We start from the raw sequence: 13200 nt of genomic DNA, 5'->3' as shown, positions 1-13200 counted from the left end.
CTGTTAGATCTCAGAGCTGCATTTGATCCAACTGATCACCAGATTCTCTTCCAGAGGCTTGAACATGAAGTCAGGATTACAGGAACAGCTGGAAAATGGTTTCAATCATATTTATTTGATAGATTCCAGTTTGTTCATGTTAATAATTAATCTTCATACATCAAAGTTTGTCATGGAGTTCATCAGAGTTCAGTGCTTGGACAAGTACTCCATTTTATATTTGCTTCTGTAAGGTAAAGTTATCAGAGCAAGAGGTACATTTCCACTGTTATACTGAAGATACTCAGTTATATATTGATGAAGCCTGATGAATCCCATTAGTTACCTAAACTACAAGCATGTCTCCAAGATCTCAAAAACCAAGCTCCATCTTATACTAAAGATCTTGCTGCTCCATATTTTCCTGACAGAGGTTGCAGGTTTCCTAAAGCAGAACAGGAAGCAGAGCTTTCAGCTATCAGGCTCCTCTCTGGTGAAACCAGCTTCCAGTTTCTGTCCGTGAGGCTGACACTCTGTTTATTTTTAAGTCTTTTCTTTTTGAAAAATCCTATAGTTAGTGACATTAGGTTTGGGTTTTATTATAGTTTTCTTTTCCATAAAGATTACTAAATCTTTTAAAAGATTTTGTATTGAATCTTCACTTCCATGATTCCAAGAGTTTGACGTTTTAGTGGCGTGTGTATTGTACATCCTTCATTATTTCATTTATTAAAGCAGTATCTTGTGTGAATGATAAAACTCTAACATGTTTAAATTTTGGTCTCATAATTAGTGAGTATAATTACCCATCCGGGGAAAGGTGACCATGTAGGGACTCGTTGGCAAAGGTCTCTCAGGATCCGGATGATGATCACACAGGACTGAAGACCATTGGCCCTAGCCTTTTGATGCAAAAACGTTAGGTTTATGGAGAGATCCAGAGTGACAAGAGATGACAAGTGAATCAGTTCCATTATAGAGGTCCAATCACTACTGTGCATAATGGAAGCTTAAACATAGTTTGATGTGTATAAGCCATAACCATCTGCAATCAGCTGCCATTCCCAGTAGTCTTGTACCTCACAGTTAGTAAGGAAGCTCAAAGTTTGCAAGATGCACAAGAAATGAGGGCTTTTCTTGCCATCCTCTAAACTCTGACCCCATACTTATTCAGGTATCTCACAAACAGGGACTGAGAAGTCTAACAGTCCACCTGCGAGGAGCGTATAAGGACTGAAAGAGGCAGGGAAGTCGGATTTACTTTGCCCATGTTTTTGCACAAGTAGCAAACTCACAGGAAACCACTCAGATATCCCCTTTTCTTTCAGTCCCCATTCTATAAAAAGTTAAGAATGAAAACAATACAAACGGACATAAAGCCATTTTGTTCTAGTTATTGTGCAGCCTTATGGAATCACATAATGTAAGTACTTGCAAATTGAATAGGGAATACAAGGATGCCAATTTTCTTGCAGTAATGTTTTAAATTATTCAGATTCAAACTGAGATTTACAGTTAATACATACACTGGACAATCAGGTCATTGCATTAGGTGGCATCCTTGAATATTTACATTTTACTTTAAATAATATTACTTTTACTGTTGATTAAGAAAGGGTAAAAACTCAATAAATGAATTAACAAATAATCCATCTCATAAGGCTACAATAAGGAAGTAAAATGATGTTCCGAACCTGGAACCACTTAGCGTGGCGCAGAGCAGCCAGAGCGTCAAGGCATTTTTGCCTGTCCAAGACGTCCGCTGGGTCTTTCACCATACCCGAGGTTACATCTAAAAATGGATTTCAAGTGTCAAAATGGTGATGAGGAATGGGTGTTTGACCAGGTCAGCGAGGCTGGCAAAGAACAAACACATTGCCACACATACCAATGTTTCTGTCCGTGACAACCTAAAACTGGTTGCAGAAATGACATTATTATACCCTGACTGAACAATGAACTCACTGTCAAAAGATAAAGACTGAATGTATGGCAATTTAAGACTAATGTGCAATTTACTCACCCACAACAAAAGATACGTTTTTACAGTCTTTGACAAAAAAAAGTCCAGCCTATTTTAGTTCATGACTTTTATATATCAGAACATAATAAAATCTGTTGTTTTTTTACCAGGTTCTAAAATGATTAAAATCTAATCTTAAGTGTACAAAAACACAGACTCCACCGTGGTATTATTTACTAAACAAAAATGAAGCCAAAACATACACGCTATGTATGAAAAACTGTTACAGCAGCATGTAGGGTTAGGGTTAGCTCCTTCAGCAGAACTAGCTCTGGTTCGATGTTTGAAGACAGGTCCCACCACACCATACAAGTCAGGCTGAGGTCTGGACTTTGGACCATTCCAACATTATGGCTCTTTTCTTTTTGAGCCCTTCTGTTGTAGAGTAGCTGCTGTGTTTGGGATCATTGTCCTGTTTGGTCCAAGCTTCAGCTGTCGGACAGATGACCTCACATCTGACTCTAGAGTCCTTTCATGGTCGACTCAGTGACTGCAAGGAGCCCAAACCATCAACCCTCCACCACCATACTGATAGTTGGTCTGAGGGGTGCATTCTGGACAAACTTGTCTCCTTTGGTCTCATCTGTCTAATGGACATTGTTCCACAAGTCTTGCTGTTCCTTCAGATAAAACTGTACAAACCTAAGTTGTGCTGGCAGAGATGTTTTTCCTGCAACCCTTTCAAACAAGCTATACTTGTTCAGTCTTTTTCTAACTGTCCCATCAGGACCTTTAACCTGCTAACTGAGGCCTCTAAAGTCAGCATTGCACGGTCTGACCTCGGGGTGAACTTGCTGGGACTCCTACTCCTGGGAAGATTGGCAGCTGTCTCGAATGTTTTCCACTTGCCTGCTTTTACAGAAGTGGTCCCACTGATGATGATCAGTAATCAATACATCTGATCAGCAGCACCTGACTGATACTGAACCTCTTAAATCCTGTAGAAGCAGATTTAATTGTTCACATACAGCTTTTCCATTTTAGCTTCATTTTTGTTTAATAAATAATGACACGGTGGAATCTGTTGTGCCTTTTTGTTCAATTCAGGTTAGACCTGAATTATTTTGGATCCTGGTAAAGAGCAGAGCAGGTTTATTGTCCTGATATGTGAAACCCTGGAACTGAAGGAGGGAGGACTTTGTTTTTACCATGACTGTATGTGCTCAGAATTAAACTTCTCTTGGCCAGTACTATTTTATCAGGTAAATTAACACTGTGTTAAAATACTACAAACACTGCATTTTTGTGTTGATCTTTTTTCTCTGTCAATTTCTTTTTAAATGAATAATCATTCATATGAACTGGGTAACAGAGAGGGGAAAAAAGACTAGCTGAAAGGCGGTGACCTGATAAAAAATGGCATGGTAATAGTAGGTGTGGCAAAGTTTTTGAGTTGTGAGAAAACCTTGGTCAAAAATCCTTCCAAGACTGTTGGGCTCTCCTAAATCTCAGATAGAAAACAATCTGCTAGTGGTGTCCTGAAGAATATTAAAGTCTCTGTTTGGCTGTAAACTACTAAAAACGTGAAAAAAGAAGAAGCAATGATCGGCATCGAGAAAAATAATGACGACTGCCGGAAATCAAAAGGGGTTAGATATCACGGCATGCATACCTAACATCAGCAGGCTAAAATATGACCCCAGCAATCACTGTTTATGAAAGATTGTGCTCAGATGCAACCAAAGACTCCTTCAGAGTAGCCTTTTTTCTGAACTTTCAACAATACTCCCCTAAGAACAACTGGAAACAGGATTTAAAACAATACAGCTTGTGGTTAATCAGCTCTGCATTGCCATTTAATTCAATGGTCTATATTCAAATGATTTATCTTCTAATAACTCCTAATGAAATAAACACTAAAGGTTGTTGGTGTTTGACTTTAGAGGAATCTAAATGTTACCCTGAGCCAAATTGTGAGTTCTGTGTGAGAAAAGAAGCCGTCTGTCACCTCAGGGGAGCACTTCAGAACAGAGGACTAAAGCATGGTGAACTGTTCACCAACACACAAGAGGAAGATTTGTTTCCTGTGGAAAAATTACATCCATTTCCTCTGACAAGACTGAATGTGAGAAAGGCTTTCCAAATCCAGACACCTTTGCAGAATGAAGTCAAATTAAACTCGAGGCTCAGAAGTGCCTCCTGTTGTCTACTTTGTCTTCTGCAAGAATTGTCTTCTTATCATGAGGGGAAAATGTGGGGAAAAGATGTAATGATGTCTTCCATTGGTTAAAGCCAACAGTACAAATGGAAACAATCTCCTGAAACACAGGAAACAAAATAGAATCTCACCTTGGAATAACTAGACTTATAACACAATGCAAACACTGAGCATGCTTTGCTCCAAGGATAAAATAAAGCATTTGAAAGGTAGGAGTCACAGAGCAAAAGGTTGAAGAGCAATACTGCTGGCACTTGTCTGTTTTCTTTACATTTTACACACAGCTGGAACTGACCAACATCATCAGAAAGTGTTTATTGCCACAACAAGTGGTTTGAGGGTCTGTAATGGGCTCCTACCTCGGACCAGTAAAAGTAGATGAAAACCGCATTTATAAAAAAAGAAAAAAGGACAAAAATTAGTTTTTGTGCAAACCTTGAAGGAAAGAGCCCACAACTACCATCCCTTTCACCCTGAATTTAATAAAACATGAAGAGCCACTTGCATGTATGATCTCATTTAAAAGCCAACAACATTACTGTGGCGTGCCAGCAGGACGATGCTCTTTAGGATAACAACCAACATACTGAAAGTGATTGTATAAAGAGATAGAAGAAAGACAAGAAAAAAAAGGTGCAATAGGACGAAAGTGATGGCTTTCCCAACCTCCTTCTCGGCCCACTTCATCTCTAAGCACGGGTGAAGTCAACGTGATCGTCACTTGCATCTTCGGCTCGCTGCAAGATGTCAGAATGATGGCCGCTTCCTGCAACAAGGCCTTCACTTCATATTTTTCTGGTGTCACTATCTGAGGGAACAAAGAGAAAAGATAACGATGCAACAGGCCAGGATTAGAGCTGACCACACTAAGGCTGAATCCCATTTCACCCCTTCCTCTTGCTTTTTAGCCCTACCCTAGGTTTCACAAATGTACACTGGGAGGAAGGATGTCCCAATCTTAAAAAAGGATTGATACCAACTGAACTTTTCCACATTTTGTCTCATTACAACCACAAATTTCAAAGTATCTTCCAGGATTTTCTGTGACAGAACAACGTAAAGTAGTGCATAAATGTGATATGGAAGGAAAATGACAAATGGCTTTTAAAATGTTTCACAGATGAAAATCAGAAAAGTGTGGTGGTCATTTGTATTACTGTGAGCTGTTTTGGGAGGTGCTCCATGATGCTCGTGAGGAGGCTCTTTGTGGGCTTCTCAGAGCACAGCAGGACCAGGTTGACGTTCTTGTCTCCACGAAGGAGCAAGCCTTTGGCCAGAACTCCAACCCTCATCACCCCCTTCAGGACTCTGGAAAAACATCCAGGAGCAAAACACGAAACAAACAAGTTAATTCTGGAAATAAAAAAGATTCAATAACAAGAGCTTCACCAAACTTATTCAGAAACATTTGTACAATAGGTCTACAAACCTCACCAACGCTAAATACGATCTACAGAGAAGTGAACGCTGAGGACTGAATGACTTTGCTGAAATGTGTTGAAGAGGGATTTGTTAAAACTTAAAACAAGCAGAAGAGAAGCTAAACTCAGCTAAACGTAGCCAAAGAATTTAAGTAGCATGAAAAGGCAAAACTAGAACAAGCAATGCTGAAGTACATTTAAGAGAACAATATTTTCAAAGAATAAAAAATATGTCAGTGTAATTTTATGAGGAAAATGTTTGTGAATAAAATTAAATAATTTACAAAGTTACAAGTATTAAATAGCATATATCCATTCAAAACAACTCGCTGGTGGAAAATACTCAGAATTCAGTGAGACTACACCTGAAAATCTGAGACTTTTTAAATCATTTTTAGTCTTCAAAAGTCGCAAACAGTGAAACATTGTCTTATTAATTTAAATTTAGAATGCTCTGGTGTAATTTGTGTACAATTTAATTTTCAAAGCATAAAAATGGGGGTGGAGTGGAGCGGAGCAGAGTAACTTGCTAATATGAATAGTAATATAGTACCGTATTTTCTACACTACAGGGCGCACTGGATTATAAGACACGCTGTCAATCAATGGTCCATTTTCAAACTTTTGTCACATATAAAGGTGCACCGGACTATAAGGTGCATCATCGTGCACCTCCCAATTTTTGACCACGCGCCATTCAAAATGGAGGATTTCGGTGCTCTAGCAGAGCTGGTTCTCCTGTATCAGCATCTCTATGATCCCTCTATGAGAGATCACAGAGATAATCAAACAGCTCAAAGCTCACAGAAGAATACTGCAGCGACGTAAGCATCAAGTATAAACGCCTCCACCGCTCGCTCAGGTCCGTGCACAGAGCCCTGTGTGACTATAACTGAGCTTTAATGCTGCAAGAGGTGCAGCTTTGTAGTTTACCAAAGTCCTACTAAAACATCACAACTTCTTACATATAAGGTGCTCCGGATTATAAGGAGCACTGATGTTTTTTGAGAAAATTGAAGGCTTTTAAGAGCACCTTATAGTCCGGAAGATATTGCAATTTGAAAAAGTAGCTGTGCATATGTGGTGGTGCTGTAGCTCACCATCTCACAGATTATTAGAATTTCAGGAAATACTATCAAGTTGTGAATAAAGGGAATGTCTTCATTAGGAGCTCAAAAGCAGAAAAACTTCTAGTCTGCCATCTGCTGGGGCTAAAGAGTTAAAGGACGAGCTTGTTATGATAGATTTATAACACTTACTTATTCAAAAACAAGAAAATGTTTTCTCATGTGTAAAATATTGTGCTGTTACCACACCTGTCCTTAGCCGGTTCCTTCTTCTCTTTGTCCTCTTCCTTCACAGCTTCCTGGTCTGTAATGATGTCAGACACCAGTTTGAGGGCTCGTTCTGTGATGGAAACGATTTTCTGAATGGACTGGAGCTCATCTTCTGACGGGTAGATGGCAGCGTGCTTGGTCATAACGTAGCGGTCATCAGAAGAGTCAGGACGACGTGGAGGCTGAAAAGAAAAAAATTAAGCTTTGATTTATTTTTTTTATAATAAAGAAATAAAGCCTAAACAAATTTAATTCATTATACATCTAAAACAGGAGGCTTGTCTGTAATAAAAGCCCCACAGTACCGTAAGCTGCTGTTTGAGGGTCTTTAAGTGAACAACCAACAACGTGACGCACGTTTTATTTGCTCCTTTTCAGACAATAGGATACAACAGTCTTCACTCATCCCTAAGCTACTTTTTAAACTCATTTTCCACAAATATGGAACTAACTGAAATAGCTCTGCAGAATCGGAAACAAGAAAGTGTTATGAACTAAACAGTTTGTTTTTCTTCTAGACAAACACTTAAAAAATGTCACCATGCAGCAAACTGCAGTACACATAAGGAGAGAAACTTAATAAAGTTCCTTTACCTGAATTTTAAGTGTCAAATTCATCTTGTGGCTCTATACATACAGTATTATATTTAGAAGGAGACGGTGAAAATGGACCTTTCAATTAGATTACAGATTAGGCTTAAAATGTACTCGTTTGCTTCTGTGTGCTGCAAAAACTCAGTTATGCTTCCTTACCATGGGACCCTGTGGCTGCAGACCAGGCATACCAGGTCGAACACCAAGAAGACCAGGAGGACCAGGAGGGCCCTGCGGATAGCCTCCATCCGGCATACGGCGCCGCTCATCCCAGTGATGCTGCTCCTCCTCCATACGTCTCCAGTACATGTCCTCTTCATAACGCCTAAAATAAAAACACAGTTCATATACTCTGTCTGTGCTAATCTGTCTGATACACAACTGCTGGAAAACTGGAAAAACAAACAAACAAAAACCAGGGAATGAGTCAAATAGGCTTTTTACATTTTTTAGGATGTTTTCTCACACCAAAAAAAAAAAAAACACCATTCCACAACACCTGAAGGTGGTATCTCACTGGGCTGTGGATGTTCGCCACTAAACACTGAAGGAAAAATGTGAGAAAATACAAGAATTCTGTCTCGTCTCACTGATTTCAGAGGGTTTGAATCAGATGTGTAGCTGCAGTTTGAAAATCACAGCCTGGACATGCACAATATTCTGTTGTCTTCCTCCGCCCACCTTGGCAGCCACCTCCACGTTAATGAAATGAAGAGCTGGACCAGGTTTTTTCAGAATGCATAGCCACTACGCAGCATATATCTATTCCAGCGACCGACGCCACAGCCTTACCTCATCTCCATTCTCCAGCGTTCCTCCTCTTCTCTTCTTCTCCAGTACTCTTCTTTTTGCATTTGTTTTCTCATCTTCTCTTCCTGAATCTTTCTGGCTCGGATGCTGGGCTTGACCTCTACCTGCAGATCAGGGTTCACTTTCTTCTACAAAATATAAATAAATATAAAAAAGAGATTTTAGTGGTGTATTTTAAGCACATTTCCTGGTGTATTAAAGTAGTGATATTGCTATGGTTTATTTGGAAAGCTTTTTTTAGTTTGTTTTTCTATTTTGTAAGCACTCCAGAAATACCCTCCATCATCCACCATTTAGACTTTTTAAACTCTCCGTTTTTCTAACAAATCCTGAAATCTGAAATCCTCCGAGGAGTCATACAACGACAAACAAACTGAAGCGTAATAAAATAAAAGGATAATAAATCATACAAACCTTGTACTGCAGGCGGTGTCTCCGGCCTTTCAGATGCATCTCCTTTGCATTCGGATCATTGAAACTACACTCACACAGCTTACAATGAAAGCGAATGACTTTGCCTTCATCGTTCCGGACCTGGAAAAGGAAACTCATGTAACACAGTAAAAAACAGAGGATCCATATGTAACCCGTGTTTGCTCAAACAGCTCTTACTTCTTCCACATAGTCATGCCCAACAGGCTGAACGTCGCTCTGCAGAGACACCAGGGCTGATGTGGACAGAGAATCAGAAATATCCGTCTTGGTGTCCTGAGAGCCTGAAGGAGTTGCAGGCTTACAGCTGTCCACTTTGACCTCTGACCTCATCTCTTCCAGCTTCCCTGTGGTCTGCAATTTATTTCCACCTAGAAATGTCAAAAATAAACAAATTCAAAGATTCAAACCATAATCTAAATAATCACAACTGTAAAAATAAAGCAACCGTTCTATAAATCATTAAAACAAACATTTTTATTTGTTATGCAAAATAATTTTCTTGCCTGCTTATTTTTTCCTTCCAATCAACACGTTATGATGCTCACAACAAAGGAGACAAAGAACTTTGATGCTATAATTTACACAAACTGATGATTTTCACTTTGCAGAAAATTCAGAAAACTGATAAAACCGGACAGCACAGCAGGTATTTTTAAGCTAGTTTAATTAAAAGTGAACTAAACCAGACTTTCTACTGAAACTAATGTGAAAGCCTTTCAGAGACAACAGGATCACAGTCCTGCCTAAACACCAGGCAGAAACATCTGATCAGCCATCATCAGTCCGACAACTGATGACTGGCGCTGATGTTTTTAATGACTTCAGGAGGAGCAGTGGACTGGGGACCTGTGGAAGTAGGTTGTTTGTGGACAGAAAAGAAAAACTCATTGGGATTACTTCAGTTTTAAATGACGGAAAAATATACCAGATCAACCAGCTCTGAGCTGATATTAAGAGCTCCAGGCAGCTTTGTCGTGCCGACAACAAACATGATCAATTTTTAAAATGATGTTCTTATTGTCACAACACACAATATTTTTTAAAAGCTGGAAACTGCAGGAAAAATGATTTGAAACAACATATTTTCCACAGAGCTACATGCTGGTGTAGATTCACAATCATCCAGAAAATGGTATATCTAAAAAAGTGTTACAAACTAAAAATACCGGTATAGAAAAGAAGAACAGAAGTCCTGTTATTTTAGTATTTTAACCCTTTGTTGGATTCCACAGAGCTGTGAGGACACCCAGAGGAAAGGAGGTGGATCTCAGAGGATCTCAGATCTCACAGACAATTAATGTCAGCTCAATTAAAATTATAACTGGCCATGGCTCCATTGTTTTGGACAAAACCTTAATAACATTATAAAAAAACAAGCATCTCTCAAACATGTCATGTATCACTGCCAAAGCATCAGTCCTCTCCATCAGCAACACAAACAGAGGGACAGGCAGTAAAACTCAAACACTTATTACAGAACTCACTCTTCCTCTGCACTCCTAACACATGCTCCTCTGCCCCATGCTGTCACAGTGGTGCCACCCAGTGGCAAGAAGTAACAACTGCATTTAGTGCAAACCTCAGAGTATACACAGCTTTCACAGTAATAAAACAAATATGTGTATTCTGTATTTAACAGCTTGAAGCAGATAACAGTGCTGGTTGTAAAGCAGCTGCTATAATGAAAAACTGAGTTATTAACCCCACCAGCTGATCTGTGAGGAAAGATTGTTTGGCGATTTTATTGGTACGTTTAACTGTAGTCTGTTAATTGTTCTGTAAATTAGGTGATCAATAAGTGCATATTACCCACAGGGCAGTCTTTTGTAAAAATGTTGGGGTTTTTTTGTTGTTGTTTTTTTTTACTTTTTGCACCTGAATTTTGTTTTGGTTAAATTTAAAATGATACCAAAGTCAAAATTTCCAATTTAGAGCCATTAGACAGTAGTTTTAAACAACAGGAGTAATGGTTATTTACATGTTTTTATTGGTTCATCACTTTTGCAGCTGCCAGCTTTGTGATTTTCAGAGAACAAATATTTCTGAATCCTGTCATTTTGATTATGATAAAATAAAAAAACTGCTGGTATTTTGTTGGAAATGGTTGGGGCTAACTGAACATAAGAGGATCAGGGTGTACTACAGCATGTTCACGTTTGGATCTGAATTGTACATTTAGGCCACATTCACACTGCAGTGCATTGGTCAAATATGGTTTTTCTGCGTTGTTGTTCACATTACATTTCAGGCTCCAGTGTGAACAGTGTCATGTTCCTGAAATGACCCACATATAACGCCACACTCTGCACGCTGCGTAAACTGAAGTAAATACGGACGCTGCAGGTGTTAGCATGTGTTGATTCTGAAGTTGTGGTCCAATCAGGGCCAACTGTACATCCAAATGGTAAAAGATAAAAAGAGAGAGTAAAAAAAAGAAGGGCAAATGCATTGAATTGGGTTGCATTTGCCTGCAGTGTGAAGTGAACGTATCTCAATATACAGATCAGAATTCTTAAAAAGGGAAAATTAAACTAGCTACAATAAAAAAGAAAAAACACAGCTGATGGACTCAAGTCGCTAAAGGCCAATATATTCAGCCAATGGCCCAGCCCTACTAAATGCTGGTTCAACCATGCTGCAGCTCAGTGTGTGTTTACTCACCAACAAAGTTAATTTTGGGGGTGTTGACTTTCTTCCCGGCTGAGATGGAGCTGGCAGCTGACAGGCTGCTGCCCCCCTGGGTCTTGAAAGCAGTGGCGCTGCTGCTGACGATGTTGACGGGTTTCAGATAGGGGGCGCTGGGGCTGGTGGTGGTGGAGGAGGTGGCCGACAGGGAGCTGGTGGTGCTGGAACTGCTCAGAGTGGCTGCAGTGGCCTTACTGGGAGCAGTCGTGTTGGAGGACAGTGTCTGAGTGGACATGCTGGGCTCAGTCGAAGGAATGGGCTTTCCCAGTTTGGTGTGAAGCTTTACAACCTGAAAGATACATTTAATGCACAAAAAATACTTCTCAGCATTTCTGGGCTTTACATCCAACATATAGAAACAACAAACTAAAACACTAAACAGCATGAAATAAATCATTGTTATGCAGATGATCCTTAGTTACTGTATATTTATTTATGAAGCCTGACAAATCCAGTCAGTTACTTAGATTACAGCACTTCTTAGGGCCTGTTCACATTTGGTTCTATGAATCTGCTCTGAATACATTTAGAGCCATCTCTTAGTTACGCTGCTATAGCCTTAGATTATTAGAGGATGTCTTTACTCCCTCTACTCTCCATGTTTGTATTTACAATCACTGCTGCCAATAATCTGTTTTTCTTCGCATAGAAGTTTCCCTTGGACCAATCCTTCTGTGTTTGTCTGTACTCCAAGCTGGCAGAGGGAAGCTGGAAGTTTCTTCCTGTTAAAAGGAAAGTTTTGTGTCATTTGATTGCTTCCTTAGAGGTTTACTTAGACACACAACCTTTCTACTAACAGGCATTTCATAATGTACCGTATGTGCATGTATTGTATTATAATAGGATTGACCTGACTGTAATTGGATTTGAATCAGCTTCTGTTGTGAATGAGCGCTTCATAAATAAACTGAGCAGAATCAGATTCAGAAAGTCTGTGTAATCTCAATGGAAACATGGTTTGTGTAACTAAAACAAGTGGCAACAACATCTAAATGCTCTGCTTGCAATTTCTTGAGACAAAAATTTAAAATAAAAAAAAATAGACACCAGTGTGTCATTTTTGAGAAAAACTTGATTCATAAGCCTGAAAAAATTAAAAACAAGCCCTTGTTTAGCTCGCCATTAGCCTAGCCTCGAGGAAGACTTCTGTCCTTTTCTCCATACACGATGACTGATGGCACAATTGATAATGTACTAACTATTAATAACTATTAAACACAACATCACTTTAAAAGGGACCAAGCTATGCCTTTAAGATTAATAAGGACTTGTAATGAAAAATAAGACCTGTAAGAGCTTTTTGGCTCCAGCTGGATGTTCAAATAAAAGGAAGTGGAGGACTTCTGCTTATAAGACTAATTAAAAGGGCAAATGTAAAAGAACAACAACAACAACAACAACACTGTTTAGCAGGCAAAATACCAAAAACACCTGTCTGTGAGTTTAATAAAGAAAACTAATGTGAAATAAGACTGGAGTCATATGTGGGAAGGAAGGAAGCGCAGGATCAGACCCACAAATGATCGTTGGGACTATAAATACTACAGAAGGCTTTTTATATGTGGATGTCTTTGAATTAGGGCTGCAACTAACGATAATTTCAATAATCGATTAATCGGTCGTCTTGGAATTCATTCATTCATTCAGTCATTCATTTTGGCCCACATAAAAAAGTTATCTGTATGTAAAGGAGTAGGTTGATGTAAAACTTTTACTACTTTCTTATTTTTAAATAAATCAATATAAATTCAATTCAAC

The 13200-nt window shown here is 39.1% G+C and overlaps 1 protein-coding gene across 2 annotated transcripts in view; it reads right to left on the bottom strand.

Moving 5' to 3' along the window:
• The window catches only part of zfr (zinc finger RNA binding protein), a 29635-nt gene that overhangs the window by 7263 nt on the left and 9172 nt on the right, over positions 1-13200 (bottom strand). The window contains exons 8-17 of one of the 2 annotated variants that reach the window (XM_037976831.1): positions 11419-11731; positions 8935-9125; positions 8737-8856; positions 8305-8450; positions 7672-7837; positions 6898-7100; positions 5318-5468; positions 4827-4968; positions 1674-1771; positions 786-881 (exon numbers count right to left, since the gene is read on the bottom strand). In XM_037976831.1, coding sequence (XP_037832759.1) covers positions 786-881; positions 1674-1771; positions 4827-4968; positions 5318-5468; positions 6898-7100; positions 7672-7837; positions 8305-8450; positions 8737-8856; positions 8935-9125; positions 11419-11731 — 1626 coding nt within the window. The remainder of the gene's footprint in view (positions 1-785; positions 882-1673; positions 1772-4826; positions 4969-5317; positions 5469-6897; positions 7101-7671; positions 7838-8304; positions 8451-8736; positions 8857-8934; positions 9126-11418; positions 11732-13200) is intronic. The other variant, XR_005233471.1, reaches the window with a different exon arrangement.

The sequence above is a fragment of the Kryptolebias marmoratus genome, linkage group LG1 (genome assembly GCF_001649575.2).
Source record: "Kryptolebias marmoratus isolate JLee-2015 linkage group LG1, ASM164957v2, whole genome shotgun sequence".
NCBI classification, from domain to species: Eukaryota; Metazoa; Chordata; class Actinopteri; order Cyprinodontiformes; family Rivulidae; genus Kryptolebias; species Kryptolebias marmoratus.
Note: the sequence above shows the minus strand (reverse complement) of the source record. Positions and strands in the feature narration are given on the sequence as shown.